The following is a 17,862-nucleotide window of genomic DNA, read 5'->3' on the forward strand; positions in this document are numbered from 1 at the left end:
CTATGCCTTGACATTGAGCAGCACCTCAGTGGATCCCTTCCAGCTGTATCTGTTGACCCTGACACCTCCCCAAACTCCATCTAGCTTGACTCTGACATGCCCCCAACCCCATTGGAGCCCCCAGAACTCTCTGTTGCCTCCTTGCTGGCCTCCATGCTCAGTTAAGGGTCTTTTACCTTCGGCGATAACAAAAGCAGGTGTTGGCACTTGGATTTAGAAGCAACAAGGGAGTATGGTGAACCTTTGGCCACTTCGTGAGTGACAGCTGGGCTGGCTTTGCAGTGTGGCCCAGTGAGAAGGAGGGATGGCCAGGAGTAAAGAGTGAAGTAGGCTCCCAGGGATGGTGGAGCAAAAAGACCCCTAGAATACAAGCTGCTCCCTGGACAGACAAGAAATCCAGGACCTGAGAGCAGAAAGGACTCTCCCTATTAGCTGGTAGCTGAGCTTGAATGAAATCCACACCCGTTTATTTCAAATGCATTCCTCTCTATTTGTTGCTAGTGGCACCAACTCTTTGTGGGAAGGAGCCTTTTGGATGCTGTCACCCTCTCCACAGAGAAAACCACTGAGCAAACGAATTCACAAACGTTTTGAGAAGTAAGATCTTCTTCGAGGAAAAAATAAAATTTGAGAATGTTCCCAGAGGCTGGATTATCGTAAGCTAAGGTGGCAGGGGCTAGTGGGAGGGAAGGGGGCATGCCCTAAACAACAGTGACCACGAGTCTATAACCAGCGACCACGTGGCTGGCTCATGGGTATACTGGGGTTCTGTCTACTCTGAGTGGGTCTGAAATTTCCTGCCATAACAGTAAGCTTATAAGGTCACTTAAAGGCCATGTGACCTTGGGAGAGGGATTTTACATCTCTCATCTGAAAAAAATTGGGCTCATGACATCAGCATCAACCTCACAGAGTGCTGGATGTCATTAACAAATTGACTGCACAGAGCCTGGTGCGGTGTCCAGCATACAGCGAAACCTCACTAGCCACCTGCGGCTGCTGTCATTCCCCTTCCCAGGGCACTAGAGAAGGGGAAAATCACGACCAAGAAATATACATCAATGACATGATTACACATGTGCTAGTGAAACTGGTCTCCCCATCTTCAGAGGGCCCCTCCTCTCTGCCTGTGAATTTCTGGATCAGAGCTCTGATCCCTCCCTATGTCTCAGCAAGAGAGCTGGTTTATCACCAGGTCATCAGCACATAGAAGAGTGCCAGTGAGGGGAAAGAGGGAGGGTAAAAGGAAGGAGCAAGGAAACGTGAAAGGAAGGAAGGAAGGGAGGGAGGGAGGGGAAGAAAAGAGGGAAGGAGGAGAGAAAAATTAGGAAAGAAGAGAGAAAAAAGCAGGAAGGAATGTAATAAGGGAAGAAAGAAAATAGGAAGAAAAGAAAGGAGAGAAAATTAAAATAATGAAGAAAGGAAATAGGAAAGAAGGAAGGAAGAGAGGAAAACAAGGAAGGGAATGAGAAGAGAGAAGGAAGAAAAGGAAAGGAAGAAAGAAAGCAGGAAGAAAATAAAGGAAGGGAGGTAAAAGAAGAATGAAAATAAAGGGATGGGAAGGAAAGAAGAAGGGAAATAAGAAGCAAATGAGGAAGAAAAAGAAGAGGGAAAGAAATTTTCAATAAAGAAAAATGGACAGAGAAGTTAATGCAACCAATTGGAAACCTCTCAAATCATAATCAATTACAGTAATATTCATGTCAATTCTAATCCCGGTATTCTGCTGAAAGAGAAACCAAACCATATCAATACAGCTCCCTTGGCTCCTGCAAACGTCACATCAGCTCCCGATTTCACTATAATTTCATCCTTTGCCATAAACGCAATGGGTTAAAGCACCTACAAAAGGTAACCTGATTTTACAAAATTTTTCTGATACAAGACTTCAACATTCAGGGAGTACTAGAACACATCAGATCTCGCATGCTCATCCAGGGTTTGGAAAACAGGGCAGCCTTTCTCAGGAGCTCTGAGAAGGTGAGCAGAATGGGGCTGGGCAGGAGGAGGAAGTGGCCAGGAGATCTCTCTCTGAGCCACTGGGGCTGGAACTTACCCTCCAGGGGGCAGAACCGAGTCACCTTCTCAGGCATCAGCAGCCCTAACTTGTGGCGGCAGTAGGTCTCCCCAATCTCCTCGCGGCAGTGCTTGGACTTAGCACGGGACAGGGCAGAGATGGCCTCCTTGCCCGAGATGTCACACTTGGGGGGCTGGTCATACTTGGTCTCGGGGGAGCTGCCCCCAGTTTTCCTGACATGAGGCAGTCTGGACACATCCTTCCCACGGCTGCTGTTGGCTGCGGCTCTGTCCCCGGGAGGCAGCACCTCACCAGGGCCTTTCCCAGGGAATGCATGTCCTTTTCCTTTCTCCTGCTGTTCCAGCTTCCTTTTCAAAAGCTCCTTCTGTCTACTCGGTGGCTTCTTCACCAACTCAGGCTGGTGCTTCTGCTTTTGAGTCCTGGGTGCGAAGTTGCTGTTGTCGACATTCTCAAAGTCTTTGGGGACAGAGTTCTCGTTGTTGCTGTCTGTTCGCACTTTCTCTTTTGGCCGGTGAGAAAAGTAGCCATCCTGGAGAAGAGGGGAGAGAAAGAGAAGAGAAACTTGACTGAGCGATCATGTTAAGCAGACTGGCCTTAGGAGAGTGAGTCATACGCACATGGAAGCCTGGGCCATAGTTTCAGATCCCACTTTTGCTACTGGTTTAAGCTCTGGTAAGATGTTTCTCTCTGGATCTCAGTTTCCCCATCTGGAAATACGAGATTTCCAACCAGAAACGAAGGCTTTTTCAAGCTCTAAAAGGCCATGACTACAATCCTCAATGCTTCTTATTAACCACACCTTTTCAAGTCAGTTTCTTTCCTTGATTATTTTGCCACTGGGTAACAAACATTGTGTTCCAGCGTCCTGTTTAAATTCCAGCTGAAAGTGCTATGATGGTTTACTTAAGGGCTGGAAATGATATAATAAAGTTATAAAGGGAAAAATATTGGTAGGATATTATATACATTCCATTGCCTTTAGGACATGCTCATATATCTATGCCCATAAGAGAAATCAGACCGAGCCGTTGTAAATTCTGTGGGAAAGAAACCAGCGGCATTTTTTTTTTTTTAAGAGGAATGTAGCCCTTGTAGGATAAACCTTACGCTAAGTCCTAGAGCAATGCAAACTTGTGACACTGTTATGCTTGAGTTTGGCTCTTCATGTGTGTATGTGGAACAGAACTGATGAAGTCACTTGGGGTCGAGACAAAGATCAGGAGTCATTCTGGAGACCATGCGTGGCATGGATGTTTCTAGAAGGGCTGGACCCCAAACTCAGCTCCTCTATAGGTAAATGGGTCCTGGTTACTTTGATCAGTTGAATGATCAAATGCATCATTCAACCAATGCCCCAAATTGTTTCTGCAACACGCTGCTTCTGCTTGAAGCAGATTCCCAAGGCCTTAATCTGAAAGCGTATCCAGTGTCCTAGAACACGGCCCTTTGACCTCTAAAACCACATAGAACAGTAATGGCTCCATATACCTGCCCTTGTTGCTATGGAAACACAGGGGCAATGAGCAGCATCCCTGCTAGATTTCCTTTTAAGGAAGGCTGAAATATGCCTTTTACCAGTTCCCAAGGAAAAAGGCATCAGGGCCTGAACAGCGGAACTGCAGTGGTAGCCAAGAGCACCTGACCCTCAGCAAGGCTCCTACCCCAGCAGGTCAGCAAACAACTGTTCGTGTTTTTTATAAATAAAGTTTTATTAAGACACAGCCACATCTGTCCATTTGTGTATTGTCTATGGCTGCTTCCTGATACAATAACAGAGTGAACAGTTGCAATAGAAACTGTCTGGTCTGAAAAGCCTAAAATATTTCTGTCCTAAAATATTTCTACCCTTTAAGAAAATGTATACAGAACCCTGCTCTGCTGGAGTGTGAGTTAAAAGGCTTCCTCCTCTTGGACTTGGTTAATTGTTTCTGTCCTCACCATCCATCCATATATGACTTAGTGATGGCCTGGAAAAGAAGGTGCCCCTAGGACCGGGTGTGGTGGCTCACACCTGTAATCCGAGTACTTTGGGAGGCTGAGGCGGGTGGATCACTTGAGGTCAGGAGCTCGAGACCAGCCTGGCCAACATGGCAAAACCCTGTCTCTACTACTACTACTAAAAAAAAAAAAAAAAAAAAAAAAAAAAAAAAATGCTAGGGGTGGTGGTGCACACCTGTAGTCTCAGCTAACTCAGAAAGTGAGGCAGGAGAATTATTGCTTGAACTGGGAGGCAGAGGTTGCAGTGAGCTGAGATTGCACCAATGTATTCCAGCTTGGGTGAGAGTTAAATTGTGTCTCAAAGAAAAACAAAACAAAACAAAACACAAACAAACAACAACAAAAAACAAAACAGATGCCCCTCTAGCCTCTGCTCCATTGCTCCTAGCTGTAAGCATGAATTTCTCCTATTTGGTGGAGGCTCTGACACTAAGACACCTTGCGGCCACTCTGTAAGCTGAGTATGGCTATGACTTTCATTTTGCAGATGGGGAACTAAGCATGCACGAACAAGTGACTTGCCCAGGGTCACCCAGCTAGTTGGTGGTGAAGCTGGAATTCAAACCAGGCAGATCACAGACCCCACACTCTGGGCTACCAGGGACACTATCCACTTCCAAGAAATTGTATGATCCTTATTACACCCACCACCCAAAACCCTTAAGCATTGCAAGCTGACACTGAACTGCAAGATCTGGCCCCTCCCACCCAGCTAAATGCATCTGCTCTAGGTGTGTGACCTCCAAATTGCAATCTTCAGGCCGGCCAGTGGCCTACTGTGTTGCAGAAAGTCATAGGGAGACAGTAAGCAGCGGCCACAAAGCACGTGGAGTTTGAGGCTGCAGGAGCTGGGAGGTTAACAAGGCAGGAAGAAGGAAAGAGATTCAAGAAAAAAAGAGCTGATCCATCCCATATTGGATCACAGGGCAGCTACTGGTCGTACACAGGAACTGCTTTTACATCCAGATCTGTAAGCGAGGGCCTTCTGCTTCTGGTCTTTCTTATTCTCCCACAGAGACCTATAAAAAATCCCCTTCGGTGGGTACCTAGAGTACATCTTTATTCTTGTAACCTAAACAAACACTGCTGATGTTCCTCTTTTCCCGTTTTTCTATCCAGAGGCCCTTGAAGAGTCCCAAGCAGCCTCTCAGACACATTTTCTGAGCTCTTACCACCAGCCAGGCACCACAGTAAGTTATTCACAGGTATTACTTAATAGGGTACTGACAATTGGATGTATTCGCCTTGCCATTTTATAGAACAAGGAGCCAACGCTTGTTGTGATACATTCTTCAGTATGGATCACGTGCTAGGTGCCATGCTAAGCCCAAAGATGCAGTATCTCACTTAACTTCTGGAAACAAGTTCCAACATAGGCACTTACAGAAAAGGGTGGAAAATAAGGTTGGGGATGTTAAGCCATTTGCACAAATTCATCTTGGAGAGGCGGTGCACCTGCAACTGCCCGATTCTAAAACCTGCTATTGTATCACACCTCTTGTGTTTTGCTGAGAGGTAAATTGAGAAGCATTGAGCTCCCCTGCAGTGGAATGGGTATCACCCTCTTTGCTCATATTAGCATCTGTCGGGATGAAGCTGATGGGCAGGGGTGGCATTCCATAAAGCTATGAAAAACCATTTCAGTTCCATTCCTTCTAGACAGGTGTTAGAATTGCACGTCCCTATCCCTTGCACATTAGGCACAGACAAGAAACATGGTATGGCCAAGAGCAGTCACTGGAACCCATAAGGTGTCATTCACTGGATACCACAATATCCAACCACCCTCCTGCTGGTGGAGGTCATGCATCCCTGAGTAAGGCCCATGTGAAGCAGAGACTCCACCAACCCTCGGGGTGCAGAAATTGACCCTTGCTTGCTTTGAGTCACTGAGATTTGGGGGATCTGTGTTACTGTAGCATGGTCTAACTCATCCTGATTAATCCAGGAGCCAACCTGATCTCCTTTCTTCCTTTGAGCTGACTTAGGTACAGGAGCCAATTTTTTTCTCCCTCCAACAGACAGAAAAACCTATTTGATGACTCCTATGCTCCAAGAATATAAATTTAAATTCTGTCCCTAAGCCCATTTTCTAAAAGCTTCTAGAAATGTCTAAAGGTCAGGGAGTAAGCCAGAAGAGCTACTGCCCTAATGGACATGTTCATTTTCTCTCTTCAGACATATCCTAAGTGTTATTCTTGGGCTCTTCTCTTTCCTTATTATCAGCAAGGTTCCCCATGACACAAGAGAAAATCTCCACAAACCCCCATTTCAAAAGCTCCTGTTCTCCATCACTTTCTGGCTGAACTTCGCCAAGCAAAACCAGACAGAAAACACTATGATCATCTCCCTCCACCCACCACGGCCAATGATGCTAATCTGACAATCAGAGAATGGCCAATTCCTCTGGCTAATGTGTAATACCAGGAAGAGGCACCACCACTGATTCTAACTGGATTCATGATTAATACCCGCTATCTATTCAAGAGAGGCCACCACAATGGCGATGATTAGCTTGTGGTGGCCCTGTGAACTTCTGCCTGGCCCCGGATGCTACTCAGCTGCCACGGGAAATAAAAAGATTCAAGTGTAAGAGAGAAGGAAAATATTTTGTCTTCTGGAATGAAGAGCTCACAGATATTAGATCACTTCCAGAAAAGTCAGAGAGAGGCGCAGTCAGCAAGAACTGGAGGCCTGAGAATTCCTGTCCCTCGGAGTCACTGCCATTTTCTATAGTGACTGCTGGAGTTCTTTCTAGCTTTCCCCCACCAATTCATTTTTTTCTTTTCTTTTTTTTTTGAGATGGAGTTACACTCTTGTCACCTAGACTGGAGTGCAATGGCGTGATCTTGGCTCATGGCAACCTCCGCCTCCCGGGTTCAAGCAATTCTCCTGCCTCAGCCTCCTGAGTAGCTGGGATTACAGGCACCAGCCACCATGCCCAGCTAAGTTTTGTATTTTTAGTAGAGATGCAGCTTCACCACGTTTGCCAGGCTGGTCTTGAACTCCTGACCTCAGGTGATCCACCTACATTGGCCTCCAAAAGTGCTGGGATTACAGGTGTGAGCCACTGTGCCCGGCTCATTTTTTTATTTACTATTTAAATACTTTATTTTACTATGCAACAATATAGTACTATATGCAACATACAGCAAACTGTATATTGTTGCATGCACTACTATACTGTTGACTATAGTACTGCACAGCAGATCTCTATGGCTTCTTCATTGTGCAGGCATGATTGAGACGTTATGCCTGTCCATCAGCAACTCCCCATTCTCCTCCCCAATCCCCCAAACCCCTGGCAACCACTATTTCACTCTCTAGTTCCAGGATTCTGACTATTTTCGACAGCTGATAGAAGCGGAATAAATACATGTACTATCTGTCCTTCTGTGACTGATTTATTTCAGTTAGCATAATGTCCTCAAAGTTCATCCATGTTACTGCATGTTGCAGGATGTTCTTCTTTTTGAAGGCTAATATCCATTGTATGTACACGCCACATTTTCTTTGTCCAGCCATCCAAGGATGGACGTGACATATGACTTCATGTTCCCCCTAACTCTTCATCTGACTGCCAAGGGGTGAACAGATTTTGGCTTTTCTGTCTTTTCTGTGGAGACTCAAGATCGAGAAAGCCAAACCCAGGATCCCTTCCCTTTACAAAACCAATCTTGGGCGGTCTCCAGGCAGACCCATAGAAAACAATCATCATATGCCCAGCACCAAAGTGGCCCATGATCTGTGTCCTTTGAATCTTCTTGAAAACTCCTTGAAGCAGACAGTATTAGTCCTCCTTAAGGGGAGGAAACTAACACAGAGAGAGGTTAAATAACTTGACTGAGTCCATGCTGCTAGTAAAGAAGTGACTCAAACTCTGTGTCTCAGTTTCCTCATTTAAAACATTGGGATGATAACCCCTTGGTATCCATGGAGATGATAATAATACTCACCTCAGGCCAGGCACGGTAGCTTATGCCTGTAATCCCAGCACTTTGGGAGGCTGAGGTGGTCAAATCATGAGGTCAGGAGATCGAGACCATCCTAGCTAACACTGTGAAACTCCGTCTCTACTAAAAATACAAAAAACCAGCCGGGCGTGGTGGTGGGCGCCTGTAGTCCCAGCTACTCAGGAGGCTGAGGCAGGAGAATCACTTGAACCCAGGAGGTGAAGGCTGCAGTGAGCTGAGATCGTACCACTGCACTGCAGCCTGGGTGACAGCGCGAGACTCTGTCTCAAAACAAACAAAAAAACAGTACCTCACCTCTTGGGTAATTCAATGAGGAAGAGTGTATGTAAAACTACTAGAACATGCGCACCACACAAAGCCGGAAGAAGAACGAGCAGCAAAGCAGACTGGGTATCTCTACCAATTAACACTCTACCCCCTGACAGTCTCCGCCTAGAGGACAGATTGGTTATTATTTCTCAATTGTGATCAACTGGCGTCATCTTCTCTACTCTTAATCAATCCAACTCTCTCACCTTGAGTTGTTTATGCCAATGCAATCCTTTGACTTACTTTATTTTAATGTGCTTATTACAATGATTGCACATTCATATGTTTGCGTGCAAGCTCCAAAACTCTAATTGCTCTGCTGTTGCCTTACCTCTAAGCTGCTGCTAGAATCCATTTTTATTCTGGAGAAATAATTAAATGCAATAACGTCCTCCGTTTCCATTCAACCTTGGGCATGTTTAGAGCCAATTTCAATCAGGTAGAAATATGCTAAACAATATGGCTCTGAGAGGCAGGTTACCTGACCCACGCTGCTGTTGCAAAGACACATGGGTCTGTTTCCATTTTTCACAGGTTCTCTTGGTTCAGGATGAATCTATACTTAGTCTACTGAATCCCAGCTCCTTGCTCCCATTTCTGAGGGGTGGGGGTGGGTTGCTGTGATTTTTAAACTATTCACTTAGAGATAAACCTTTGCTCTTACTGTTTATGTAGAAAGAGCACCAGGCAGGGATGGGGAAGACCTGGGTACTAGTATTGCATTAGCTGGTGTCCAATTTTCTTATCTGTAAAATGATGTATCCCAAATGTGTGTTACTAACCATTCTGAGTTAGTCATTAATCAATGTATGCAATGAACAAATTCTGCCCCTTCAGCTCATTAAAAAAAACAGTTCGATGGACCTTAAGAGACCAGGAACTGAGGAAAAGACAGAAGCTCCAAAGGGTATCCCGTCTCCTCCCAGCCCTATCCCTCCATCATCGTCTATAGTAGCAGACTGAGATTCAGAGGTCTGGACTCAGGAAGAAATGAGTTTGATTCCTCCGTTTTTCATTTGCTGGGGTTCTTCAAGCTGGGACAAAACATTTCTCCTCTCTTTGCCTCAGTTTCCTCAGCCATCCCAAGGAGCCGAAAATGGCACTTACCTCCCAGGGACTGAATTGATCAAGCATAGAAGATAATGCCTGACACGTGCTAAGTGCTTAAGAAACATGTATGTCTTAGGTTCCGTTCCAAGCCTGTCGCACGCACTAACTCATCTCCATGAGGAGCTGATAAAGAAGATGCTATATTTTCTACCCATTTTTCAGATTGGAACATTAAGGTACAGGGAGGTTAAGTGACTAAATCCACACACCTATGAAACAGAGGAGCCAGGACTTGAGCCCAGGCTGCCTAGGTCCGGAGGTCATGCCTTTCAATACCCCACTGCCTCTCCACAGCTATTTGGAATAGGGACAGGGCCAAAGGGAAACCCCAGCCAGGTGCACTGCTCAGACATGAGGGCGTCCATCCCACCCGCTCATCGTGACCCGTTTACGGCTTCCTTTTGTGCCATGTGCACGCACAGCCAGCTGGGTAGTTGTTTGCCGTTGAACTCAGTGTCCGAGGCTTCGTTCCAATCACCAAGGCTACCAAGGCCACTGGGAGGGACAAACGGGGAGAGGTCTGCACCTGCTTCCAAAAAGACCTCCGTGCCAGGGTAGGCAAATGGTGGAAGCGCAGTGTGCGTGGCTGTACCCATTAGGACATGCAATTACCCAGGCTGCCAATGCAAATAGACCTAACAGAGGCCCCTTGCCCAGCTCATTTGCATGCACAAAAGGTGGCTGGGCTGGCCAGCACTTAGAAACCCGTGGACCACGGCTGGACACGGGCAGGCCCTGCTGTAACAGAACCCTAAGTAAAAAGCCCTTTGCAATGTAGCATCATGTTAATGGGATGCAAAACACAGCACAGGCTGACATGGGAAGGAGGGAGACTAATAGGGCTGAGTTGGAATCCGGTCTCTGCTTCTTAACTCTGAGATGGAGGACAAGAGATTTTACCTCTCAGAGCCTCATTTTTCTCATCTACAAAAGAAGGGGGTAAGAAGACCTACTTTGCAAAGGTAAGGTGGGGATTAACTAATATGTCACACACATATAATGCTATTTAACAAAACAACATTGGATGAGAGGTTTGATGTATGTTAAGCACTCAAGTGGTAGCAGGATGATATTTCAAGCTAGCGCCTTGTCACTTGATGAGCAGGTCTGAGTCTTTTTGGAAAGGCAGGGTGTTGAGGCACAGTGGGTTGAAATCTGGACCCCGCCCTTTGCTCACTGTGTAGCCCGGGGCACAGTGCCTAACTTTGTCTGCCTCAGTTGCCTTCCCTTTAAAATGGGGACAAAATGCGTACCCAACCTAATGAGGCTGTCATGAGAATTAAAGTCAACACATGTAAAACACTTAGTTTAATATCTAGAACTTAATAAACATTAGGTATAATTTTTTAAAATAGAATTAATGCTTGCAATGGTGATTTAGTAAAGTGGTTCTTAAAGTGTGGTCTGGGAACTGCTGGGCGTCCCTGAGACCTTCTCAGGGGATCTTTAATGACAAATTATTTTCACCATGATATAAAGATGCTATTTTCTTTTCTTGTTTACTCTCTTATGAGTGTACAGTGGAGTTTTCCAGAGGCTACATAACACGTGATACTGCAACAGAAATCAGAAGCAAATGTGAGAATCTAGCTGTCTTCTATTAAGCCAGGTGTTACAGAGATTTGTGAAAAATGTAAAACGGTGCCTCTCTTCTCCCTAAATTTGTTTTTGTTGGGGAAAATATGCATATTTTTCATAGATATATTTTATATACACAAGTAATAGGTACCATGACTGTTTTTAAGTGAATTAATAAACATTTTAAGAATGCCTTAGTTTCAAAGTTACTATATAGAAAACATTTGATAGAACCTACCTAAACTAAAGCTCTCTGGGGATCATCAATAACGTTTGAGATATTAGGCAATCCTGAGACCAAGTTTGAAAACTGCTGACATAATACGTAGGTACAATCAGAACTATCTACTGATTACTAAAATTAAAAGTTTAGGATTCTTACTATGCAGCCATAAAAAAGGATGGGTTCATGTCCTTTGTAGGGACATGGATGCAGCTGGAAACCATCATTCTCAGCAAACTATCACAAGAACAGAAAACCAAACACCGCATGTTCTCACTCATAGGCGGGAAGTGAACAATGAGATCACTTGGACACAGGAAGGGGAACATCACACACTGGGGCCTGTTGTGGGGTGGGGGAAGTGGGGAGGGATAGCATTAGGAGATATACCTAATGTAAATGACGAGTTAATGGGTGCAGCACACCAACATGGCACATGTATACATATGTAACAAACCTGCACATTGTGCACATGTACCCTAGAACATAAAGTATAATAAAAATAAATATATATATAAATAAATAAAAAAGAAGTCAAAGTAATAAAGGGCACCTACAAATGTGAAGCATAAAAAAAAAAAGACTTAAAAAAAAATTTAAAAAAAAAGTTCAGGATTCTTTTATGTTTGCTGTTTTGCTATATATATGCCAAGCCTTTAAATTTGTATTTTACTTCCATACACAATACACACACACACAGAATAGACAGAAATTGAAGTTGAGTGACAAGTACTTTTTTTTTTTTTTTTGAGATGGAGTTTTGCTCTTTGTCGCCCAGGCTGGAGGGCAGTGGCGCAATCTTGGCTCACTGCAACCTTTGCCTCCCGGGTTCAAGCCATTCTCCTGTCTCAGCTTTCCAAGTAGCTGGGATTACAGGTGCCTGCCATGATGTCCAACTAATTTTTGTATTTTTAGTACAGATAGGGTTTCACCATGTTGGCCAGGCTGGTCTCGAACTCCTGACCTCAGGTGATCCACCCACCTTGGCCTCCCAAAGTGCTGGGATTACAGGCGTGAGCCACTGTGCCCGGCCAATAAATACTTTTATATAGAGAGAGGAACCCAGGCCCCTCAAGTCCTGAATCACCCTCAGGGAGGAAGAATGACCTGCTGTCAAGAGTGGGTCCTTGATCAAACTGTAGCCAGCCTCCCCTGCCTCCTTTTTCTACTGGGCCTCAACCTTTACCTATAAAGACTTGAATGAAACACTAACATCGTTTTTCTTTTTCTATTTATTTTTTTTATTTTTAAGACAGGGTCTCATTTTGTTCCCCAGGCTGGAGTACAGTGATATGATCACGGCTCACTGCAGCCTCAACCTCCTGAGCCCAAGCGATCCTCCTGCCTCAGCCTCCCGAGTAGTTGGGACTACACAGGCTTTCGCCACTATACCCAGCTTTTTAAATTTTTTGTAGAGACAGGACCCTGCTATGTTGCCCAGGCTGGTCTCAAACTCCTGGGCTCAGGCAATCCTTGGCTTCCTAAAGTGCTGAGATTACAAGTGTGAGCTACCAAGCTTGGCCTGAAACACTAACATAGTTTCTAACAGCTCAAGGCCCCATCTCTGGGATGACCCCAGCTCCTGCTTAAAGGGACTGCTTTAGAAAACGCAAGGCTGCCAAAATAATTTACTGTTTGTTCCAGCTAACACCTCTAGACAGGGCATCATCTCCCAGCCTCTATAAGAGAGCAGGAGCCAAACTTCATAAACAGCAGTTAGCAAACCCATTTGGGTCTCACACAGACCAACCCTCCCTTCCTGCGTTTGGTAATTCTTCACTTCCCTGACTCCAATGAGCTCATCTCCCTTCCCTCCCTCCTACCTCCCTCCTTCTCCTATTATTATTATTATTATTATTTTTTATTTTTTTTGGAGATGGAGTCTCCCTCTGTTGCCCAGGCTGGAGTGCAATGGCATGATCTCTGCTCACTGCAACGTCCGTCTCCCAGGTTCAGGCAATTATCCTGCCTCAGCCTTCTGAGTAGCTGGGATTACAGACGTGCGCCACAACGCCCAGTTAGTTTTTTTTTTTTTTTTTGTATTTTTAGTAGAGATGGGGTCTCACCATATTGGTGAGGCTGGTCTCGAACTCCTGACTTCGTGATCCGCCTGCCTTGGCCTCCCAAAGTGCTGGGACATGCATGAGCCACCGCGCTCTGCCTCCTTCTCTTTTTAAAACACCCAGTGACCTCTGAACAAATCCAAGTTGAGTTCCGTTCCATGCTGGACGCTTTTTCTATTGCAACAGGCATTACTGATTAAATCTGTCCTTACCGCTTTCATAGGGTCTGGCTTTGTTTATGTTTGACGCGCCCCAAGGCCACCTAGCTTGGACCTCAATCCTGCAAGGCTAACTCCTTAGGGTAAAAACCGAAGAGCCCAGCAAAGCATGCTCAGAGCCGAGCCCCTGCCTTAACCCACTCCCTCTTCCCAACCCCACCACGGAGACATGACAGTGGCAGTCACGGCGCTCAGAGCACCCAAGGGACTGCGGGCAGGTGGCAGGGAAAGATTTGAACTGGCATCTTCTGGCTCTTTTCCTATCAGCATAAGAGACAGCTGTGTGGTACAGAGATACACAGCAGAGGGCGAAATAATGGCAGATGAGAAAAAGAGGAAAAGGAAGAAAATGCAGGAGAAAACGGAACGAGAAGAAGAAACGAACATCAGCTCTTGTTTACTATGTGCTGATTACCTACCAGGCACAGAGCTAAGCCCTTGGTTTGGCATTGCTATTCATTCCTCAAAACTATCTCAAAAAGTAGGTCGGGGTCAGCAAAACACCCTGCCCACCTGTCTTTGTCAATAAAGTTATTCTAGAACACAGCCTTGCCCATTCATGCACACGCTGAAGGCTGGTGCCTTTGTGCTAGGATGGCAGAGCTGAGGAGCTATGGCAGAGACTGCATGCCCAGAAAAGCCAACATCTGGCTCTCTGCAGAAAAAGTGAGTGCCCCTTCAAACGGGGCCACTGAGGCTGAGCCAGGCTTGCCCAAGGTCACTCGGTGGGTAAGAGGCAGGGTTAGAAGTGACGCGCAGGACTCAGACTCCGGAGACAACACGAGGTTGCAAAGTCAGACCCAAGGACAGAGGGAGAGAGAGCAGAGCCTTCCAGAAATGACAACAACCATGTCTGTTTTGGAACAAAATGCCTTACACACAGAAGGGCTTTTCTGTGGGAAGACGCCTCCTAACTTTTTAAAAAGTGTCCCGAGGGCTGGCCTCTTCTTCGTTACTATTTGAACACAGTTTGCCTCTGATTAATTGCAGCGTTCCATTCCATTATTCCACAGTTATGGCCACAATATCCAAAGATACAGAGAGAAAGAAGGGGGTGTGGTACAGAGACACACAGAGAGACACAGAGAAAGAGACAGAAAGACACAGACACACAGAGAGACACAAAGACAGAGAGACAGAGAGAAACACAGAGAGACAGAGACACAGAGAGACAGAGAGAGAGATACACAGAGAGGGAGAGACACACAGAGAGACACACAGAGAGAGAGAATGTGAACAACCCAGTCTTGCTTCAATAATAAGGCCTCTGCATACCTCTCAGGCAGGGTTTCTCAAGGACAGCGCTGTTGACATTTAGGGCTGGATAACTCTTCATTTCAGGGCCTATCTTGTGCATTGTGTGGTATCTAGCAGCATCTGTGACCTTTACCCACTAGACCCCAGTAATGTGCCCTTGTTACAATCAAAAATGTCCCCTGGAGTAAGGGTGGGGCAAAATCACCTTCCCACCCCCAACCCCTGCTAAGAACCAGGGCTCAAGGGCCCATGCTGGCCGATCTCAGCTGCTCAAATCCTGTTCCCACTCAGAAACAGCCTTTCTCTGATTTTCAAACAGAAACAGACCCTGGTATCCAGTCAGAGCAGTCAGAATAGGAGAGAAGCTGGTATGAAGAGAGCTGGCTGGAGAAAGGGCCAGAGTTAACCAATGAAGGGTGTCCCAGAGGGGAGAGAGGGAGGAGGCAGGGAGGAGGCTGGCAGGGGTGACCAGGGAGAAGTGGCCGCTGCATGGCGAAAGCGGGAGAAGTTAGGGTCCCCGCTAGGGAAGGGTGACACAGAAGAGGAGGGACACATTCATTTGTGCAGTGGATAGTCCTTGAGTTGATGGCATGTTTTTTATTTTTTGTTGTTGTTTGGTTTTATTTTTTTTTTTTTTTGAGACAGAGTCTCACTTTGTCACCCAGGCTGGAGTGCAGTGGCACGATCTTGGCTCACGGCAACCTCAGCCTCCCAGGTTCAACAAATCCTCTCACCTCAGCCTCCCAAGTAGCTGGGATTACAGGCGCATACCACCATGCCCGGTTAATTTTTTGTATTTTTAGTAGAGACACGGTTTCACCATGTTGGCCAGGCTGGTCTCGAACTCCTGACCTCAAGTGATCTGCCTGCTTTGGCCTCCCAAAGTGCTGAGATTATAGGCGTTGAGCCACTGTGCCCAGTCATGTCTCTTAATTTAAGCCAGAAGGCACAACTGGGATCCATGGCTCCTTCAGGCACACAGGTGTCTGGTTCGCTCTGCAGACTGTTTTCAATTGTTTAACTTAATCTCGGCCCATATTTCAAAATCTAGAGATTTCATCTAAAACTTTGGATTTTTGCCCTTTCTGGAAACATCAGGGACCCGACAACACTGAATTTAGATTTCCATGTATGACAGTCGTCTCGAGGCTAAGTAGTGGCCCCACGGTCTCCAGAAGGGGTATGCGCTCTGTGGACCACCACAGCCCCCATCCGGCCTGCCCAGTGTCCCCTTAGCCCTCTGGCATGTCTGCAGGCAGTGACACTGCTTCCCACCAATGACAGGTTCTTCCAGCAGGCCTTCTACCTCCTGAGCTTTGCCTTGGAGATCTCAGAACCCCAACAAATCCTTGTATTCCAGAGTGTTTGATGGAGGTGGCACTGTCCCTAATGAGGTGTTCTGGAGGTGTGTGGTGGCATTTCCCGTTACCATAACGATTGGGGGACGCTCTTGGCAGTAAGTGGGTGGGAGAACATCAGAAACCCAGCAGGACAGGGGAACACGCACGGCTGGACAATGAAGAACTGTCCTGCATCCTGCATGACTTCTGAACGTCCCCATATGTCCTGTGCGTTAACAACTCATTTATAATTATCCAGGCCAGGAGCCTAGTTTAGATTTACATATGACACAACATTATGATGAATGGTTTTAACGTAGCCGAATTTTCTAGGAAAGTAACTACTGTTTCACTCAAGAAGAGATTTTTTATCACTGAGTTTGACCACAGTTTCAGAAAATTACATCATCAAAGGCCACACAAGCTGTGGCTGTGAGTCACCAACACACACATCCATTCCCCAGCTGCATTTGTAACTACTGAGTTCTCACTGACTCAACATGCAGTGGCTGACCTCTTGATGTATCCTCCAGCCTCTTGCAACCAAAGTGTGGACCATCGGCCAGCAACATCTGCATCACCTGGGAACGTGTTAGACGTGCAGAATCTCAGGCCCCACCCTGGACCACAGGAATCAGGGTCTGGATGTTAACAGTATCCCCAAGCAATTCATCTGCACATCAAAATTTGAAAAGTACACCAGGCGCGGTGGCTCATGCCTGTAATCCCAGCACTTTGGGAGGCCGACGTGGGTGGATCACTGGAGTTGAGCGGTTTGAGGCCAGCCTGGCTAACATGGTGAAACCCTGTCTCCACTGAAAATACAAAAATTAGCCAGTTGTAGTGGTGGGTGCCTGTAATCCCACCTACTTGGGAGACTGAGGCAGAAGAATCACTTGAACCCAGGAGGCAGACGTTGTAGTGAGCTAAGATCATGCCACTGCACTCCGGGCTGGGCAACAGAGTGAGAATCTGTCTCAAAAAGAAAAAAGAAAAAAAATTGAGAAGTGCTAATGTTGTTGCACCTATCATTCATTCATTCATTCATTCATTCATTTTGGAAACAGGCTCTTGCTCTGTCATCCAGGCTGGAGCGCAGTGGCATGGTCTCGGGTCACTGTAACCTCCACCCCCCAGATTCAAGTGATTCTCCTGCCTCAGCCTCCCAAGTAGCTGGATTTACAAGTGTGCGTCACCACGCCTGGCTAAATTTTATATTTTTAGTAGACACAGCGTTTCACCATGTTGGCTGAACTCCTGACCTCAAGTGAACCACCTGCCTTAGCCTCCCAAAGTGCTGGGATTACAGGCATCATTATAGGCTGGTTTTGAACTCCTGACCTCAAGTGATCCACCTGCCTTAGCCTCCCAAAGTGCTGGGATTACAGGCATCATCATTTAAATAATAAAACATATTATCTGTTTATAAACTGCTGTCATGTATTTCTTCTTCTTACTACTTTAGCAGTCTGTTGATCTCTTTTAGAGTTGTGGGTGTTTAAGTAGGTTAGAGTAAGTCTGGATTTCATCTCCGGACATGTGAAAGGATTTTAAAAGATTTGTGACATTGAGCAGGGCTGGGTCTGCTAGGGTTAAAATCACAGGTTGATTCATTCCACAAACGTTATTTGGGTGTCCACTCCCTGACAGGGCAGCGGAAAAGGATATAGGAAGGGGAACTACAGTACACTTCCGGCTGTTGGTGGAATTCTGAGACAAGAGAGGAAAGTGAGTATGTGTGTCAGTTATTTTAA

General features: G+C 46.0%; 1 protein-coding gene across 2 annotated transcripts in view; it reads right to left on the reverse strand.

Annotated features, from left to right (window-relative positions):
- XYLT1 (xylosyltransferase 1) overlaps window positions 1-17,862 on the reverse strand; it is a 375,752-nt gene that overhangs the window by 156,886 nt on the left and 201,004 nt on the right. For both annotated transcript variants that reach the window (XM_033235622.1, XM_033235621.1), the window contains one exon: window positions 2,057-2,567. In XM_033235622.1, coding sequence (XP_033091513.1) covers window positions 2,057-2,567 — 511 coding nt within the window. The remainder of the gene's footprint in view (window positions 1-2,056; window positions 2,568-17,862) is intronic.

Source organism: Trachypithecus francoisi, unplaced genomic scaffold (genome assembly GCF_009764315.1).
Source record: "Trachypithecus francoisi isolate TF-2019V2 unplaced genomic scaffold, Tfra_2.0 Lachesis_group15, whole genome shotgun sequence".
NCBI lineage: Eukaryota > Metazoa > Chordata > Mammalia > Primates > Cercopithecidae > Trachypithecus > Trachypithecus francoisi.